The 20,485-nt window shown below is 37.5% G+C and overlaps 1 protein-coding gene across 2 annotated transcripts in view; it reads right to left on the reverse strand.

The window, feature by feature from the left end:
- The window catches only part of HIBADH (3-hydroxyisobutyrate dehydrogenase), an 85,167-nt gene that overhangs the window by 5,648 nt on the left and 59,034 nt on the right, over window positions 1-20,485 (reverse strand). For both annotated transcript variants that reach the window (XM_066319266.1, XM_066319274.1), the window contains exons 5-7: window positions 10,860-10,993; window positions 10,239-10,315; window positions 3,133-3,289 (exon numbers count right to left, since the gene is read on the reverse strand). In XM_066319266.1, coding sequence (XP_066175363.1) covers window positions 3,133-3,289; window positions 10,239-10,315; window positions 10,860-10,993 — 368 coding nt within the window. The remainder of the gene's footprint in view (window positions 1-3,132; window positions 3,290-10,238; window positions 10,316-10,859; window positions 10,994-20,485) is intronic.

Here is a 20,485-nt window from a genome sequence, read left to right on the forward strand (position 1 = left end):
AATTTCCCTTTGCTGACTTATTTGGGAAAATAAAAAGGAGAGCATAGTTTAAGGCTTATCTCATACTTTTTGGAACTGACAACATCTTCCAGATGTCTCAGTGCATTGAATATTCTAACACTTTTCCTCAGCTTAGAATAGAGAAACAGATTCTCCTTCACAATTTGCATCCACTTTGGAATTACCTGGTTCCTTACATTTATTTTGCAGTTGACATAAATGAAACTGCCATTTGGAATAAAGCTCAAAAGCTGTCTTGACATGACTCAAGAGGAGTATGGTATAAATCTAGCTCTTCTAAGGATCCAAAGTTGACATTTAATTAGCGACTGTGCTGTCAATGAAAGATGGAACTTCTGGCCTGCCAATACCTTGGACACAAACATGCCATGATAAACTAAACTAGATTTTTAAAAATGCAAAATCTTTAGAGCAGGTTTCACATTAAGTTGACTAAATTGTATGTTTCAGTATCAAATTTCAAGACCAAAAAGCTTCTCAGAAGTGTCTGGCAGACTTTTCTGACCCAAACACTTAAAATAAGGATCCTCTGGCTTAGTTTGAGAGATTTTTCTTAAAAATACTTTTTAAAGTATTTTCAAGAAAGCCTTTGACTACTTCCATCATCTCTGATACATGAGCAGGAACTTGATGTTTAGTAACTGTGTTTACTGACTGTTACTGAGGCATTCCTAGATATCTTCACTGCAGAGTATTTTCTCATCAACCTTGAGGTTTTATGTACCTCTTTCTCCTTTGAATACATTCTTTTTTATCTCTTAAGTGACAAAATCGTGCTCTGTACTTCCCTTAAAAAAAGTCCCCATCTCAAACAATTCACAAACTGCAGAGTATGTCACACATCAGGATGGAATGTGTATTAGCAAAAGTCTTTCCATAAACTAAAAAGCAGTGTCTTAGAAGTGGTTACCACTGCACCAAAAAATAGCCTGAACTTGGTCAGCTGTCTTGGCGATTTATTCAAGAAATTTTCCATCTATATAGAATAACAGAGCATAGTTCAAGAGGCATGAGAGGAATTTAACGTCTTCCTTCTTACTGAGGTCTCTAGCCTAAAGAAGACAGTCTTCAGGACTGTCAGGAGAGGCAAGTCAGAAGAGGTGAACAGCAATTACAAATCTCTCTGAGGAACTTTTCTCTTGGTTATCACTGATGCTTTATAGCCAAAAACTGGCAGTTTCAACAGGCACATATCAGGCTTCTATTCCTTCAATTAAAGAAAGATCTCTCAGGGCATCTTCCAGGGGAGATGAAGGTCCCTCTTAAAAGTAGACCAAAGGGAAAAAACCAACCCTTTAGAAAGAAAAGGGAGGGAAGAAAATGTACACCCCTATCGCATTTATACTATGAGGCTATTCTGGACAGGACTGAGAGCTTTCAATCCTGAGAATAGAGACTGCAGTGTGAAACACAGCACAACAGGCAGAACAGATTCTGAAAACAACATACAACACGGCAACAAGCTTTGAGGCCAAGATCAGGCTGCTAATCTCTAATTGCCTGGCAAACTCCAAGCAATAACCTAATGCGTTTTATAAATCTGTAATTTAAACAACACTCTATTGTCCCTGATGTTTGATGACATGAACACAGTGTAAAACCAACCACTTTTCAATATTTTAACACATTCCCCAAAGAAATTATAGTTCCTGGTCATTGGTCCATAAACATGAAATATACGGGGTTGAGAGTCATGCAGCATTAGGAAAGTTTTTTGGTGCTACCATGTGCAAAACACCCTGGACCCACTCTGGAGAGAAGTTGGCTAATTTCATTGAGTGTGCAAATGCACCAATTGTCCTACATCAATTGTGAAATGACATGAACAGTATCAATAAGCAGGTAGTATACACAGGAGCTTCAGCACTTTGGAGATTTGCACAGTAATATCTGAGTTTGTTCACTAGCTTTAAGAGTGCTGTTTTAGTTTTAAGTGCTACATTTCCACTTGCATGGAAGAGCTGAAAATGGACAGAATGCCTAACCAGTTGGGAGCACTCAATAAACAGGCATGCATAAAATCTATCCTGTATGAACTCAAATGCCTCCCTCAGGACAGCATCTCCATGAAACAAGATATTCAGTGTGAAATTATTTCCTACACTTAGATGAGATATCTCTTCCAGAACAGATTTTATAGTTTACCTTAGGCAATCATTGTGCTTAGTGCAGAAGTAGCTCAAGAGTCAGAGTTCTATATCTCCTTCCTCCAACTGTGTGTCCTAACAGTGGGATGCAGAGCTCTGACCTCCTTGCCTACTTTCCTTTGGCCTCTAAAAGCTTTGCTTTCCTGACCACAGAGTGACTCAGGACAGTGCTTTTCCTGGAAAAGTCAAGAGCATGGCAGTAAATGCACTCTCCAGGGATGGGATAACAGTAGGTTTTCAGCTTCCTACTGCTGAGAAGGACCTAAACCCCAGATCTCTCACTTTGTGGATAAGCAACTTAGATTACTAGGTAATTACTCATGAGAAGCCCTTCTTCTGTCACCAGCTAAGAAAATTCAGGAGAGATCACAGAATGGTGCAGAAACCTGCAGAAGATCAGCCTGTGGTGGTGTGGGTTGCTTTCTGCCTCCCAGATGGCCTTAGGCAGAAGGGCAAGCACACAAGCAATTGGCTTAGCAAGGAAGGGCTTACCAGAGAGCATGTGCAGTAGCACAGTGAAAGGTATCTGGAAGAGAGTGAGCCCAAAATCTGACATGCTTATGCCACCATCAGCACCTAATTAAGTCACTTGGATTTCTCTGAATTGTCTCTTGAACTTAGGCTCCTAAATTCTAGAGCAGTCACGCAAGAGGCAACTGAATGGCTTGCTGAATGCTCGCTATACCCACAAGTCAACTGGGACTCATTTATTAAGGCGGAACCCAAAAAGATCATTCATATAACCTCACTGGGTGTCTCAGCAGTAATAGCGACTAGAAAAAAGCTGGAGACTAAGGAAAAGCCCTCTAAACAACTCATTAATTCAGAGATACAGGAAGAGCTCATTTTCCCTCTATTCATGCCTATATATTATCCTGTAATCACAAATTTTCACTGAGAAGACCATTTGCTTGAATCAAAGAGAGAAGCAACTGCACATCCTTGACATGCAAGCGTTACGTACCTTAGCCATGAGTGTTGTTCCAAAGCCACCTTGGTAATTGTTAGCTGAGGGTACTCCTTCCATCACTCCGGGAACAGGGTTGTATGTATCGCTTGACCAACAGCGACCTGAGCTCATATTTAGGATCTTGGCCAGCAGCTTTGGGTCAAGGCCTAATCTGTCAAAGGTCAAAGAAGAGAAGTGTTAATGTCAAAATGCACAAGACATGGGTGACTTGTTTTATATCTTAGGACCCTACCATCATTCCTCTCCCTTTATTATAAGTCATGAAAAATGACAGAGTATTGATATTGGGGGCAGGGATCCTGTATCTTAAATTAAAGAGCATCAATCCACCATTTAAGCAGCAGGTTTTCAAGGCTTTTTTCCTTTTGCACTAAGCAAATCTTCTTCACCAAGCAATTTTGAAAGTGCAAGCAAATTAAAGGTCCTCTGAGAATAATACTTACCTGCATTTCAATTACTTAAAAGCATTCTCTGTTCTACCACCTACTAGGTCACATACTTGTTCTTCATATCAAAATATTCTCTGAACAAAGCAAAAAATTCACAAGCAAGTGTGGCAACATGAAAATTGTTATGCAATCCATTTATCTGTGAATGTTAGTGCATTTCTGAAGTAAACTAGATAACACAATTGATTCTGCTCTAATAACGTGAATTAAAATGCTGCATAAAAATGAATAAAAATGCTTTTTTGTCTCAAAAAACACATTACTGTCGTATACATCTGTGCATTCTTGTCTTTGCTGTTATTAAATCTTCATTATATGCTCCTGCTTATGAGGCAAGTCTGCATTTCACTGTGACATATGTTATCTATTCCCAAACATATATTATAGTTCTGGGTCAGCTGCTGATAAGGTTACTGATCCCGATAAAACAAAGCTTGTCCAAGTAGAAACGTCATTTGTTCTACCATGGAGATGATGGCATAAACTGCTGCTCAGTGCAGACCCTGAAATTTCTTCAATATTATAAGAAATTAACCCTCTTATGAATTCACATTTATGCTGATATAAGTTGCAAGTGTAATTTTACATCAATTGCATTAATACCAAGGATAAGCAGCAGCAGTTTATCTAGCACTGCACAAATGTTCAGCTACACACAAGACAAAACAGAAAGCAAGGGAACTATCTCCAGTAACAATTCAAGACAAGAAAAGGACATTTGAAAAGGGATATATCAGGGACATATTTATTTAAATAGATTTCAATGTTTTTTATATTAGTTCTTATATCACAGATTTTTGCAGATCCCCATAGCCTAACAGTGCTTCCAGGCAGTGTAGCACTCAAGGTTTTAATTTGTAGATGAGAAAAGCTCATTACCAATGGAACAGTTGCTAAAATGCATGTCTATCTATTCCAGTAGGCATTCTGGATTTGAAAACCTATGTTTAAGACAGTTGGCTACAGCATGGCTCTGACTCCTATAGTGGCACTGTGGCCTGCAGGTCTGTCTTCCTAACGCAAAGCAAGATAATTTTCTGTATTTCAGCTTTTTAGCAGTACTGCTGTGCACTCTTATTTACTACTAAATAATGCAGCAGCCCCTGGAATTCAATGGAAAGTCTCCGCTGGCCTAAATGGGATCAAGCTTTATGTTCCTCCCCATTTTTTTCCAACCCGCTGATTCAATTGAACGTTTATAATGATCATTTATTTAAAAATATAAACTGCATTTTCCAGCTTTAGTATGTTTTTGCAGTATTTGAATTGTATTTTTATTGTGCATAGTGCATCAAAGTCCTCACCATGAAAGTCTTCATCAAGAGCCACTCTGAATAATGGCTTTAATTGTAGTGACCAAAAAATGCTCTACACTGGGAGCATTCAAAGCCTGAGCTTTCAAATACACAGAGGTTGCTTTTTATCCCCCAAAGAAATCTCTTGACTTGACTGTTTCCTTATCATTGTTACATCCAGATCAGTATTTTTACCAGTGTAGTGCCTGCTTGTGACATATCCAGCTGCATGGAGAGACCTGCAATTACAGCTGTGAGTATACTGCAAGACAGAGGGCTTATTATTTCAAAACACATATAATCCTCTCAAAGAATGCTCCTTTTACAGTGTTCCAACTACCTCTCTGTGAAAGTATACTTTAAAAAATATGCATGTATTATATAGATCTGTAAAATACCGTCCTGCACTAGATCTGACATATTTTTGCTCCTGAAAAAGGAAAGGGAGGATAGTGTCAGTTTGTATCCCTGCTTCTTCAAAATTCATTGCTCTTGAACACCATGCGGCTTCTCTTCAGGAGACCTGAACCTATTTTTTTTTTCTCTCCTTTGCAGCAAGTGTATCATTAATAAGAGCAAGTTAGAAGTGCTTTGCATTTCATCTTTCTGAAGATTCATCCACTGGTGCATATATAACTGACAGTTAAAATTAGACATATATTAAAATCAGTTACTGAAGAAGTCCTCTGTCTTCCACTGTGCCCAAAGCTTGTAATGGTCTGAAACCAGCCAGAATATACAGTAATTGTCATTCAGCAAGAGTCTATCCTAGAAAGTCATGCTTCAGTGGAGAAGACTGAGTTTCCATTTGAAATCAACAAATTAATCCAAGACAGGTATCTGAAAGGGCAAGTTTAATAGGAAGCAGCTACTGGGCTCTCAACCATGATAAAATGTTATTGCTGTTTCCCTGTAAATTGGCTGGGAACATACGATACTCTCTGCATAAGAGCTCCATTGCTGCTCAGGAGATATACTGCTCAAGCTATCAAAATGATGACAGTCTGCCAGTCCCCATAACAACTTGCCATTGGACGTGGCAAGAGCTTGTGCATGTGCGTGTGAATTTACAATTACCAAAATGTTCTTCTCCCTTATAAGCAGAAAAGAAGCCCATGTATTAACTGTAGTTATAATAGAACAAAAACAATTGCTCCCTCAAATCAATACTTCTTCAATAACATTCTTAATGAAGTGAACAGCATAAACTAAGCAATAGATGCACATACTAAAAAAACAAAAACAAAATGTTGAAATAGGATGCCTTCATGCCACTGCTCAAAATTCAAGTTCTGCTGAGTACTAATAAAGCCTCAGCCTGATTTTTTACACACTCCTTCAAAAGCTCAGTCTGAAACACATACAGAAATTGAAATAGTGTCACACAACAAAGATACATCCTGGTCTCATTTTAAGTTGTAACAACTGAAGCAGCTGAGTTTGCCATCTCAAGGTGCTTTGCGTAAACACTGTATAAAGGTGCAAATATTCAAGCAGAAACTTACAACCCTTCTACCACAGTTAAAAATTACTTTGCACTGGTGTTTTAAACAAGGAAAGTGCTATCCAGTGTCATTACTAACCTTCATGAGACTTAACTATACCAAAGACAGCAGAACCACACCTTAGAGTTCTTCCTCAAGGTACTCTTTCTAAATTTTGCAGTGAGGATGTGTCCAGGACTAATTATTTCTCAGCCTGTTGCACATGCTCCTCTCTACTCTGTCAACTCTCATTTCTGCTCGTGTCTCTACGTCCATAGCTCAGGGGTGATCACAGAAACCAGATCTAGAGACTTGAGACTACATTTAAACTCAGCATGAGAAGAAAATGTTCTTTTACTGTCTTTTCACTTTGTTTACCTAAAAAACCAAGTGGGCACAAAAATCCATAGAGTGAAATTGCTTAGGAAGGAGCTGTATTTGCAGCTTTTATTATAAATTGGGACGGCACTGCAGTCCCTCCTCATAGAGATGATTTTCTCTGCTATTGGAAGTACAAATTGATTTTGCAGCAAAGTTATTGCCATAGAGCCCCTACTGCTCTCTTATATCCCAACTACATTAAGCAACCTTGTCCTGTCTTATGTCACCACATAAGCCCTTGCTCGGGTCTTTGCAGGCGGTTTCTGATGGGGCCGCAAACTGTCTGTCAGGCAGCAACTTCCATCTGACCTAAACACAAACCAGGTATCAGCAGTATTTCATCTCTGAGCTTTATTTTGCTAGTATTAGAAATTGTTTCACTGGAGCTCAGGGCTCAGTGGAACAGTCACTGGCACTGAGATGATCAGCAAAATGAAAAAGAAAAGTATTTTCTGGCGGTGGACAGTATCACTTCATGTTTGTACTTATCTGTGCAGTTTACATGTACTCTGTGTGTCAGTTTGACACAGTAAGTCAGTACTTTGCAATATGCACGCTACTCATAAAGCTGTACAGCAAAACGTGCTCAGTGTTTTTCTTCTGACAAGCTGCACTAACATGCTAGAAAGAAAAGAAAATATAAATGACAATGTGAATTAATGTCTGCCACACCTTTTAACTTTCACTAGTAACATTCACAAATTATCAGGAAAGTAATGGAAAAACTGAACATAACAAGCATTTCATTGGTCAGAATTAAGGATGAGAATATTTTAGAGAAGTATTTGTGCAATTTAATCCAAATAACTTCCAGTGGAAATAGTCATCTTCATTAGTAAATGAAGATTATGTTTGAGTAAAGCAAATGAACTACAAATGCAAAATTGCATAGCAATGTGGCCTACTTTTCTGGGAGTTTACTGTGGAATTTTTGTTCATTAATGTCAGTTTTCTTTCCTCCTCATCAAATTCTATTTGCTACTTATGTTGAAGTTTGGAAAAATTTCATAATTTCAAATATAAAATGAGTAAAACAATAATCTAAAAATCTGAAATTAGCAAAACAGTCACTCTGCCTCAGAAAATGAAAACTTAGACTGCATGGTATATGAAAACATTAAAGAAGTGGCTTATTCATAGAATTAATACCACATTGTTTTGAAGACTTAAGTTTGGCATATGTATTGGTTTATGAAAGGTGTTGCAACATGATTTTGTAGCTACATTTAGTTCAGACAGTGGTACTTTGAATAATTACTTCTTCAAAGTGCCTAGTTCTCAATTTAAATGTGTAGCAGATATACACACTGAGTGACATAAAGACATTTTATATTATACCTGAAAGGTAAGAACACATCTAAGTTCCATAATTCCTGTCCTAAATTTTTAGATTTGCAGTATCCTTTACCACCTTTATTAAGTCAAAGTCAGACTTTTTTCACCACATAAGCATCAATCTAATAAATCAAGTTCAGTTTCCTACTCTCTTCAGAGCAGGCAGCCACACTTAACCTTTGAGCTTTAAACTAGAAAAAAAATCCTGAATTTATTAATACAGCAAAACTTCTAATAATGAGAATGACAACTGTAAACTTCTAACTTAGAAATTTTCACACTCCAAGTGGAAAGCTCTTATTCTAGTTATAAGCAGAAGTCATCTTCTCAAGATTTAAATCACACTAAATTAAAATCAATGCAAGGATTCTAAATTACTTCATAAGGCTTCAAGTAACCACCTCTGTCTTAAACTTCATGCAGTTTTTGACTAAATGAGATTCTGCTCTTTCTATACTGTGGTTTAAAATCAGCACATTTCTTCTACGGTAAAAATAGTCCCTTCTTGATAACCTTAATTGTAGGGTTGGGAGGCTTATATATTGTTACTTTCACACTCGTTTTTTGCTCAGAAATGCTGAATATGGATTCTAAACACCTTCAAGCTACAGTGACTGCAGACATGACTTTGCTCTTCACAGGGCTTACATGCCCAGAATACCCCTCTTCCAAACCTCTTGATTTTATTTAAGTCATTTCTACAAATGTAGATAAAACAATAACAAAAAAAATTAGTTGCATATGCTTTATTAATGAATCATTACTTAAAGCAGAACCCAATGCAAGCTTTCTAGATAACACTGGATTACAGAAGTTGTAAAGAATGCTACTGGTTTTATTATGGCCTGATGCAGACATGCTTCAGTATATTACAGACTCTCAATTTTAAAATGTAAATGGTACAGGATATTGATAAACCAATTAGCACTGATGCAAAGCAAATTCCTCTTTTATCTCAATTACAACATGACAACTTAATAGGTCAAGACAGTCTAACATCTGAGACAAGGGCAATTCAATAAAACAACTGCATCTTGATATGGTAATTAAGAGGAAATGTGAATCCATTACATTGTATTGCGTATGTGCGCATATGTAGGTGTTCTTTTTATTTATTTAAGCATTTGATGCCCTCTTGCTGTTTTTACAGCGTATCAAATCCACATGAAAACAGTTGAGACCAGCTGATGAGTACCTAGAGTATCTGTAGTTTTAGCAGACAAATTTTAAGGATGCAACTGTGCAGATAAATAATTCATGAAAAGCCCCTAAAAGACACACAATTGCAAGATAATCTCTTCAAACATGGGACTTCTCTGTCTATAAATTTGCAAATTATTTTGATCTGGAATTTATTAAAAGTACGAATACCTTCATATTGAACTGGTACCTGCATGCACTCTATTGGAAAATAAAACAAAATGACAAAGACAACAGCAAAATAAATACACCACAATTGGAAAATAAAAGTAATTTTGCTCAAATATGATGTCACTTAAAAGTTATATGTACAATATTCTAGAAAAGCAATGTAGTCTCAGCATCAGCAAGAGTGTAGTGGAGCACACTGCAGCTTTTTGACAAACTAGGTGTTTTGGCAATTAGGACAAAGTGCTCTCATAAAGTCAAAGAAAGGTAGATGTTCTGTTTTATGCTTTCATCTTAACTTGATATACACAGTGTAGTAGAAGTTTCATTTTACAATATATCTTGGAACAATTTAAGAAATAAACAAAGCCAATGAGAGCCATATGGGAGTATAATATTCTGAATAAACTGTACATTAGCTTAGAATACAAACAAAAACTTACCTCTACATTAGCTCTGGATGTTTATAATGAAAGACAAACATTACTGTACGCTGCACTACTGCAGAACAAATAAACTCTTAACTTCAGATGTAGAATGTAACAAACTATGCAGCCAATACAAGACAATATTCTCATGCTGAAAACGAATTTTAGTTTATTTATTATTTAACTTTACTTAAATAATCCCTTTAGCCTGTTCATGGCTTTGTAAGACAACTTCTGGCAAGAAGTTTACCTATTTCTTTTAATCATCGTCTCAGCAAAAGTCCACCACAATACAGAAAAACTGTAAACATGGAAAAAATGTTTTTGGGGTGTTCAATCCACCACAAAAATCAAACCAACCTGATTCCAAGATTCATAGCCTCAGCAGTTCCAATCATACTGATGGCCAAGAGCATGTTGTTGCAGATCTTTGCAGCCTGAAAACATGTGAAACCATCAATTAGTTTATGCATTTTTGTAGAACTAACATGCAGGAATCAACCAGGCCCAGGAAAATACTATCAAGTATGTTCTGGCAGCTTTCTTCTAGAGTAAACACAGATCTGTGATAGCACAAAGTTAATGAAAGTTGCTCTATGGCTCCTTCACAGATTAAAAAATAACGTTTTTTTCTTAGTACTGCTCAGTTAGTATACATGCCATGTAGGGGCTCTTTGTCCTTCAGAACATCCAGTAAATCTAAATTTAGATGAAACAAAATTAAAATGTTTCTCCCCTTAGAAGTATAATCTCAACAAGCTGGTGTGGGGAAATACCAGTCAGATTTTGGTGCTAAGTTGCACAACACACTGTACAAAAGTGCCATGACTTTATTTACAAATACAAGGTTAGAGACAAGCAAACAAGTATGGAGATATATTATCATGCATTTAGTTCTAGAGTAAAAGAATAGGCGTCAATAAATAAAAAGCCAGAAAAAGGAAAGACTGAGATAGCTATTAACCCTTCTGAAAGCATTACCTGTCCGGTTCCAACCTCTCCACAGTAAACCACATTAGAACCCATACATGTCAGCAACTCTTTGGCAGCATTAAATTCTTGTTCCACTCCACCAACCATGAAAGTAAGGTTTCCAGCTCGAGCAGCTCCAACACCTGAATCAAGATAACACCGGATTTAACAACACTATTAAAAAGCCTCAAAAAGTTAGGCAGTTTATCTTGCCAGTAAGGGTCTGATGATGCAAGATTAATACTTCATTTACAATGAACCTCTCAAATTCTATGTAAAAGTAACCCTACACTCCCAGTACTCAAAGGATCAGCAATCTAAATTCTCAAATATCTGATAGAGATAAAACCACCTTATCTTCCAGGCACACAGCAGAAAAGTCATACGGCTGGCATGAAACTGGAAGTCACTTTTTATAGTTTATACAAAGAAACAATCAACTTTTCCTGCAACTTTGCACTCCAAAAAATTCACTGTATCTGAATTACTAAATAAAATTCCTGTTTCGTCAAACTACTCTTCACATACAACCATTAACAAACAACTGCTCAAAGATAACTCTGTTTTTGTCATCCTTTCCAAACCTAGGCAAATTCTTATCAATGTTTCCTGATTTTCACATGACTAGATAGCTAAAAGACACAGGCATATAAACCCAAGTCTTCTGAATTTCTGCAGTTTACAATGTTCTTAATCTGAAGTAAAATTCTCCTTATTCTGAGAAACTTTAAGTTGGTTTCCCACACATAAATTTAATGCATATACAGTGATGCAATTACTATGTAAAGACAATGTAAAAATTATTCATACACATACATAAACACACTATCCCAGTTTTATTTCTGTAGTCTGTCCTCTCTTTAGCACAGTTCAGTAAACACACACCATAGTTCTTTGAATATACAGTTCCTAAGCAGAACACTGGCAATTTTTTCACATGATATTTATTACCTCCACTGCATGAAATATTCTATTCCTTAAAAGAAGCCTAATTCTATGAATTCTATTAATTACTCTTACATACCTAGCTTCCTCATCCTAGTATTTCACAGGTATAACTGCTAGGAAAATTCATCCTAAACTGATGAACAAATCAGCTTCCTCACTCCTAATTTTCACTCTGGCACAAAGCATAGCCACAATATATTTTCTGTGCTATGCATCAAACATTGGCTGGTTAGGGTGTACAGCTGCAGATAACAACTGACTTTCAAATTAAACATGCTCAATTAGGTGCAGTGATCCGAAGTGCTGTACCACAGCTAAGCAAGTGGTCAGTTTTGGACTTTGCTTACAACATCAAGGACAGTTACACTGCAGCTTTTCACACTGAAAAATTTGTTAAATTTTTTTTTTTGCTTTTCAATAAAAATTTCAATTGATGCTCTCCCTGTGTGCAACTGCTCTGTGTGGCTATGTCCACAAATGCCCCTTTTCCCATCCTGCCTTTCAACATGTATCATCTTTTTAAGTCACTGAAGAATTTCAGACAAATTTGACAGATCAAAGTCTCAAAAAGAGTAAATACCTACCAGTTATGCAAAATCAGTCAACAGTAAGGACCTGCTCAGCCTGCATTAGAACCCAGAATCACAGGATTTCTGGGGTTGGAAGTGACCTCTCAAGATCTTTCAATCCCCCTGCTCAAGGAGGGCCAGCTGAAGCATGTTGGCCAGCACTGTGTCCAGTCAGCTTTGAGTATCTCCAAGGATGGAGACCCCACAGCCACTCTAGGCAACTTCTTCCACTGTTTGCATAGCCTCACAGTTTTCTTGTGCTCCAGATGGAATTTTGTGAGTGATTTGTGCCTCCTGTGCTGTCACTGGGCACTGCTAAGAAAGAAGAGTGTAGCTCCCTTACTTAATTCTCTCCAATCAGGTCTTTATACCCATTGATAATGTGCCTGCACCTTCCCTTCATGCTAAACAGTCTAAGCTCTCTCAGTATCTCCTCATATGATAGATGATGCTCCAGACCCTTTGGCATCTCTATGGTCCTTAGTAAGACTCACTCCAGTAAATCTGTGTCTTTTTTGTGCTGTCAAGTCCAGAATTGGAGCATCCAGAAGAACTCAGACCCATAGCTCTAATAAAATAATTGGTCTGTACACAGAACACTGTTGAGGTAGTGAAGTATATACTGTGGTGAAGATCTTCCTGCCCAGGTTGAGAGACACCCGATTTTCAGCCAATCCTTGATCTCAGTTCAGACCTCCTCTCCAGGCAACTCACAGGAACTGGGCTAAGAGCAAAGCCTAAACTAGCTAGCACAAACAGGTCATTGTTGTCTTTTTGGCTACCAGCTCACTATGTACATGACCGCAAAGATTGCTACATTAATAAACACAATGATTTCCATTCCATTCCTCTAGCTATTTTTATTCAAACCACATAATGGCCTTTACCACTAATCCTGTGATCTGACCTGCAGCAAATTAAGTAGACAATTTAAGTCAAAGCTTACAAACAAAATCCAGTACTATCCATCATAGGTCAATAGCCTTGTATCTAGATTACAGACTGCTAAATAGCTTCAGAGATTCATTTATTAGAGCAAAATTAATGCTGACAATAGTTTTCAGCTGGTTAATCTTCTGACAGCTGCACTCTCTCACTTGTTCAAACACATCTCAAGAAGCAAAAATAAATTAGTTAAGTAGAAAAAAAGAGAGCAATTTGTTGAATAATGCAGAAGGCTTGGAAAATTCTTGTTTTAAAAACAAAAACCTATTTACTTCATGGTAGATTTTATCATCTAGAGTCCTTGCCAACTATCTGCTATTTTATCAGAATCAAACGAGCAACGCAGCAGATTTTTAAGACTGGCAATTTAAAAAAATTGGCATGGAGTCTAGGAGTACAAGAACTGTAACTTCAGCTAAAAATAGAAATTTAAAAAAATCATTATACAAGAATGCACAGCCTTCTTTCACAATCACAGCTTCCATACCAACAACACAAGCCAGTTAAATGTTATCAGGTTTTAACACTAAAGAGAGCAATGGAGATGCAGAGCAGCTAATGCAATTTAAATATGCTAACTATTATTTTTCATATTTTGTTTTTTTTAAAAGAAGTCTTACCACCTAAGATGTTTTATGTACCGCTGCTGTGGTAGCAGTTTAAAAGCAGTTTAAACTGTGAAAGCAGTTTAAAATCTATCTGTTCTTTCTAAAATACAAGAAGTCTCTTCCATCCCTGGGGTATAGTTTTCAGAGAAACTGTGTCTATGATTAGCATGTGTTAAGATTTCCTCCTCTGCTGCAAAGCGAGACTGCTGCAGCCCATGGCTGCAGTCTTGGCTTCTCTAGGATGATAACCCACACCTATGTGCAGAATCCTGCAAGGTCATCAAACCAGCAGATCCTACAGAGCAGATCAGCTCCAAGTCTGTTGGTCACAACAGCACCAGAGTTTGTCTCAGAGGTATAAACTGACAGGACCAGGATTGCAGAAGAATATGAGATCTAGCTAGCTGAGGGGATATGCAAGAAAATAACTGGAAAAAAATATGGTGAGAAGTTACAGAGTAGCACTACAGTATGGAATATCCACTTGGAGACGGGTTTCTCACTTTCCGCACTAGCAGGTTTTGGATGAAGACCTGCAAAACTAAGTTTTTTTATCAGAAGAGGTACATTAAGAACTGCACTTCAAAGCATGCTGTAACATCTGGCTGTGCTACTTGTGGGACAAGTCCAATCCAGGTGCTTCTCATTCCATTGCTGATGGATTGCTCAGTGAAGCTGATACAGAGCAGTTCTTAATTTCAACACTTTAGACAAAAATAGGAATGGAGCCTTAGGAGCCTTCACATGACAACAGCAACTGGCTGCAGCTACCATGGAACAGCCTGAAGACAACCTCAAGTTTTAGCATCCAGGTCAAGCAGACTCATTTGACAGACACACTGTCCTTCCATACTCACTTACTTTCCTGTGCTTATTTAAACAGTATTTCATGTTGCTGCAAAAAGTTTTGACACTTGCCACCGATATTTCCAGTTCCAAAAAAAGTCCAGAAAGGTCTTAGATCTACAGCTACAGCTATACTGTTTAGTTTCTATCAGTTTGCTAATTATTAAAAACACAATTTGCTAGAAAAGAGATGTTGATGTAAAGGTGTTATATGAAAGTATCTGCGTTTGGTTTCAGCTTTATTACATTTCTGTAAGAATAGAGGGCAGATAAGTTAGGAAAAAGTGATATTGTAAGGCTATGCATTACAGCGTCATCACAGTGGCAATGCTGAAAACAGCAACGCTGCTGGAAAGACAAGCATATTCCTGTGCCAACATATTTATACCACTGTTGCACTGCACCTGCAGATAAAAAAATTCATTGCTGACCAAGTTGAGACCAAAATTATAGAAACTGAGCTGTTTCAGAATCTCCAAACGACAAGTAGGAGATAAAGGCCGGAATATCAAGAAGCTTCAGCAAAAATTAATCCATGCTGTTATTTTTCCACTTAACATTTAGTTGTAATTTTAACAACTAATTTTGTGATCTAAACTAGATTTAAAAACAAACCCCACAAAAAACCAAAAAACAAGAAGAACATTACTAGAGTTTTAATCCTCTATCTTGTTTTACGATGTTGCACCTTCAAGCACAGGAGTTGAGGCTTTGCCTGTTCCACTTTGAAAAGTGCAAGTGAACACTAGTCTTTTATTCCGATTTTTTTTCTTAAATGCAGTTTAAGCAACTGTAGCTGCCTCAAACAAGCAGGCTCTTGTCATGTTTGCTCTCCTTCTGATAGGCTGAACTTGAGAGGCTATATCTGTGTGCCTTGTGTGAATGTGGATTTTTAAGGACTAAGCAGATTTTTTTAAGTACCTGCCAGCTCACACCAAATATTTTGTCTTTGCAACTCACAAAAAGTAACCAAGATACACAAGGAAAGATTAACTGAAAAGGGTACTATTGTTTTGCTACATATATAAATCTAAAACCAATTAAAAGGCATGTACAGGCAAAATCTGCTATAAATCCCTACTGGAAATAAAAGAATACTTAAAAGCACACTATAAATTTAAAATAATCACGAAGAGACTAGTTGTTTTGTAAAATAGAAATAGGGTATCTATTTTTCCTACTTGCTTCTTAGACAATGTCTGCCATCATCAATCTATTTCCAGGAAACAAGTAAATGGAACAGACTCAGGAAAAAAACCCACAGCACACCACCACTCCAAGGGCTTGTGTTTCCCCCTATTATAAAAATCAGCATCAAAGCTAGACCTATGAAGCTATTCTGCTGCCGTATAACTAAAACACAGTAAATCACTGAATTTGCTCAAAAGAACTTAAATGTTTTAACCAGTCTGCCATCAGCAGAGATAAAGAAGAGGGCCGATGGGACCGGGCTGCAATGTGAGCCATCTTTAAAATGCAATTGTTCTAATCATTTTCTACAGATGCAGCCTCACAAGGGGCTGCTGTCACAGGGACCATTTACGACTTGTTATGGTGTCTCTATTGTTTACCAGCGACATTCGCTAAAAAGGCGACAGCTGGGACAGAAAGCTGCTCCTCAACGAACAATATAATCCCGTGAAAGTAATCAACAAATTTAAGGGTGTTAATTAACTTTACACTTTATCATGTTCAATTAGTTGTCCTTTCTCGAAAAGATTGCCGTGCACAATCGGTTTAGAGCGTGCCATGTTTGATTTGTAAGTGATCACTGTTTCTGTTTCGAAGTCCATGTCAGATGTTCTCTTGGGTTTTGGTGACACAGATGAATGGCTCTGCACATGTTAGGGGGTGATCTGGTTTAACACAAACCAGCATAACATAACCCCTTGTTAACGTATTGCTGGCCTTTCCAAGCAGGCACAGAAACGCCCGTGCCCGCGGATGCGCACAAACCTGCACAAAACCCCTGCGGTAGCGCGACAGTCAACGAGTCCAAGTTTCGTTTTTGCTGAAACGCAAAGACACAAATAAATGGGCAATTTTTCATCATTATATCTCAAAGCAAGGCTTGTCTTTTAGGGGCACGCTTGGGATCATTTCTTCCCAGCAAGATCTCTAGTTCTGCCGCATTATGCACTAATGCACAAGTGCCTCAGTACCTTTTTTCATAAAGCACGCTGCCTTTTCTAATGGCAGCTGAGCAAACGCTGGGTAGATGCACTAAGTTCTTCTGTATATCAAATTCTATGGTTTGTACTGCATTTATAATGCCAGGCGGTCTAGCAGAAAGTTGAATTAATCTATTATTAAAATTTGCCATTTTCCCTTTAAGGTACCATTCCTACTTGCTAATGGGACAAGGCAAAGCTCATGATGAAGTGACAACATACTTGGAAGTGCCCCTTAATGAAAGTCATTGCTGCTTCTCCCTTCTGACAAATAGAGCTTTGCATCATTGTACCTCATAAGCTAGTGATTTTTGAGCAAAAATGGAAATGGAGGTTCAGGTCAGTGATTTCAAGATTTATACAACAAGCACTCAAATATTAATCCAGACAAAAGCATGCTTAAGGAAGTAGAAACATCTTTTTTATGGCACAATCGAATTATACAATTTGTGAGATTATGGCTGTACAGAGAAAAAAAATCTAGTGGATTTTTATTCTGCAGCAACAGGCAAATTAAATACACACGATAATCACCATTTAAGCAGTTACATTGTATATAAAAACAAAACTGCAAAAAACCCACCCACAAAACAAAATAAAAATGCAAAGAAAGCCCAGTGGAAAAGTTGTTAACTCTGAAAGCTAATAATGGACTAGGTTAAATATTTAAGAGGAAATTATAGACTATATCAGAAATAGCTGAAACCACAAAGCAAAGCAGTATAAAACATTAGTTTTCTGCTAGGAAGAAGATCTGCAGGGAAAAGGGAAGCGGTCGATAGATCCTTAAATTGGACGCAATAGCTGTTCTTCTATCCCAAGTTGGCAGCTGCTACATTTGCAGACCTAGTTCATTATTTACCCATAATGACCATCAAGCTCCAGTCAAAGTCAGATCACAACAACTGTCAGCAGCTCTTTTAATTAGCCTTGTTTGAATTCAGATAAATATCACAACGACCCAGCTTCTGCTGAAAAAGCAACAAGAAGATTGCAAGGAATGAGCTGCCCAAGTCCAGAGAACCAAAGTTGTTTGTTTTTTTTTTTTTTTTGAATTAAGGAAGGGATGGTGATGTGCATGCTATTATTTTTCCCTCACATGGTATTCATATTACTACTTACAATTCCTGTTTATAAGCAAATTTGTGCATCTCAAATGTCAACTCGAAACACTATACCGCAATCTAAAAGGTAAACTCGAAGAGATGGTTTACAGGTATTAATTAAATTTCCAGCCTCTGTGAAATCATATGTTTTGAAAAACTGGATCAGAATTAAGGAATGCACATATTAACAGGATTATCCTCTCTCCTAATTTATCTCCTTCTGTTTGTTTATCCTCAGGGAACATAATCTTCTGTTGCACCAAGCCACTCTCATTCTCCCTGTGTCAGCAGCAGAATAATAATTCCCTCCTCCTCCTCCTCCACCCCCTCTCCACAAGCACTGGCAAGAATGAAGACGAGTGGATCAGACTGTGCGCATCAGCATTAATGCTCCATGCAGCTATTTTCCTAGCAGTAGTAGACACTGAAAGAAAGATGCAAGAGAGGTGTGCAATATGCTACCTGTTCTGGGCAGCCCAGCATGAGAGGGTGTAATTAAACAGATTTTGCCTCCCAGAATTATATGAAGGTAGAAGATGCAGGCAGAGACTGTTCTAAGAGTCTTTAGCATTTCACCAGCTGTCACAGTTGGATCCCAATTTTGCTAGGTGATGTCCAAAGACAAAGCCAGTTCCAAACTTTCCAGTCCCACATGCCAATCTGAGAAGTGCTGCTGTATATGCAATGATCCTTGGAGGCCTCAAGGAAAACATACTTAGGGATTTACATGAATCATAAGGATACATGCATATAAACAATAGGTACATACATCTGTTACAGTAGAAGAGGATATCCCTTTTGGGAACAGAAAAAATTATGTAAACATAATCAGAAGTGGAAGGTAGAAGGTAGTGGAGGAGGAAGAATAAACGACTGATTAAACAAAAGAGGCAAAATGGTCATGAGAAGCTTTATGTTTTCAAAAGAAGGCCTGAGTAGATTTGTATAGGGATTTGTACTTGAACTTGGCCATGGAGGGTGGAATAAAGATATTCAATTTGATTTAGATGTATTACAGGATGATGCCAAAACACAGAAAAGAATATGCCCCCTCAATAAATCATGCAAAAACTGACTAGAAGCTGTTGTTGAGGCAGTTTAATACGAGGAGGATGCACGAGGAAAATTTTATGAGAGGGTATTAAGTAGCAACTGATGCCTCCAAGGGATCAGCCAAAGAAAGTAAGTTGCAAAAGGCAAATGCACACATAAGATACTTCAACTTTTTCAACAGAAATACAAACTGAAAGGCCTGATGAAATTGTTTTGTCTGTAGCATTTTTTTTTAAGCACTACATTTAGGTTTAGTCATTTTAATGCCAAAGAGAAATATCAAAGCACCTGAGAAGTTAGCAAGTAAAAAGGTTAACAGCAGTGCAGTAAGAAAGGAAATACAGTATGACTGATTAACTTATTTGCTTATTTTTAATATGCACAATATTGTATTAAAAAACAGCAGTTCATGACTCTCATCTTTCCCAATCTCCACCTTTGATCTGTATTCCACCACAAAATCACAGACAACAGAAATACCCTTTTGGTGCTGCTGGAGTACCAAATTTAGCTACTCCTTGACAAATCCCTAGTATTTAGATATATGGTCTAAATCTCATTGCCAGACCTATACAGAAATTAAGAAAACTTAATAAAAACAGCTGCATGTACCTACAGTTGTGGACAGCAAAACTATATGCAAAGAGCTCAGCATAGTTCAAAACAAGTACTTAATTTTTTTATCTGAACATTAGCAAGAAGGCTGGGCAGCCAGTGATGAATAGAAGCAATATATTCCACATATACAAGACCCCAGAATTTCAAAGCAGATTTCAGGCAGTCCAAATGTAAAGCACAGGACACTGAGCTGTCTGATCAACTGTTGCTGGGTTCTGAGCAAGCACAGCATCAAATACATGTGAAATACTGGATACAAAAGAAAGAAAGAAAATAGTCCTTCTTCAAAGAAAAAAAAATCTTGCCCAGCACTACCACTTGAAATTCTGGTCTTTTAGAAGTCCAAAAATTAAATATGAACATGCATGCAATTCCTCCACTATGTGGGCCACTGTTAACCCTCCTCACAACTAAGATTCAGTAGACACAATTCTCGTCTTGGTTGATGAGGCTTCAAGTCCTCAGTACTTTAGAAATCAAACTTTATCCCAGTCACATAGTGCAAAATCAAGAATAATTTTTGTCTGGTGTTAGAAAGAGGGAAGAGTTGCATTTCCAATATCATCATAATCTCACTTTCTTGAAAAGCTTCTACTCCATGCAGAAGATCAGCAACCAGAAAATAGACTGTTGTGTGACTATAGAAGAAAAAAATCAAAGGGATAGACATTTATGATGTTCTCTTTGAAAAAGAAAAGGCAAAATCCCAGAAAAGCTATTCTTATAGTTACTTGTTCTAACTCAAGTTCACAGACAATACCAAAATGAACA

This window comes from Sylvia atricapilla, chromosome 1 (assembly GCF_009819655.1).
Source record: "Sylvia atricapilla isolate bSylAtr1 chromosome 1, bSylAtr1.pri, whole genome shotgun sequence".
Classification (NCBI taxonomy): Eukaryota; Metazoa; Chordata; class Aves; order Passeriformes; family Sylviidae; genus Sylvia; species Sylvia atricapilla.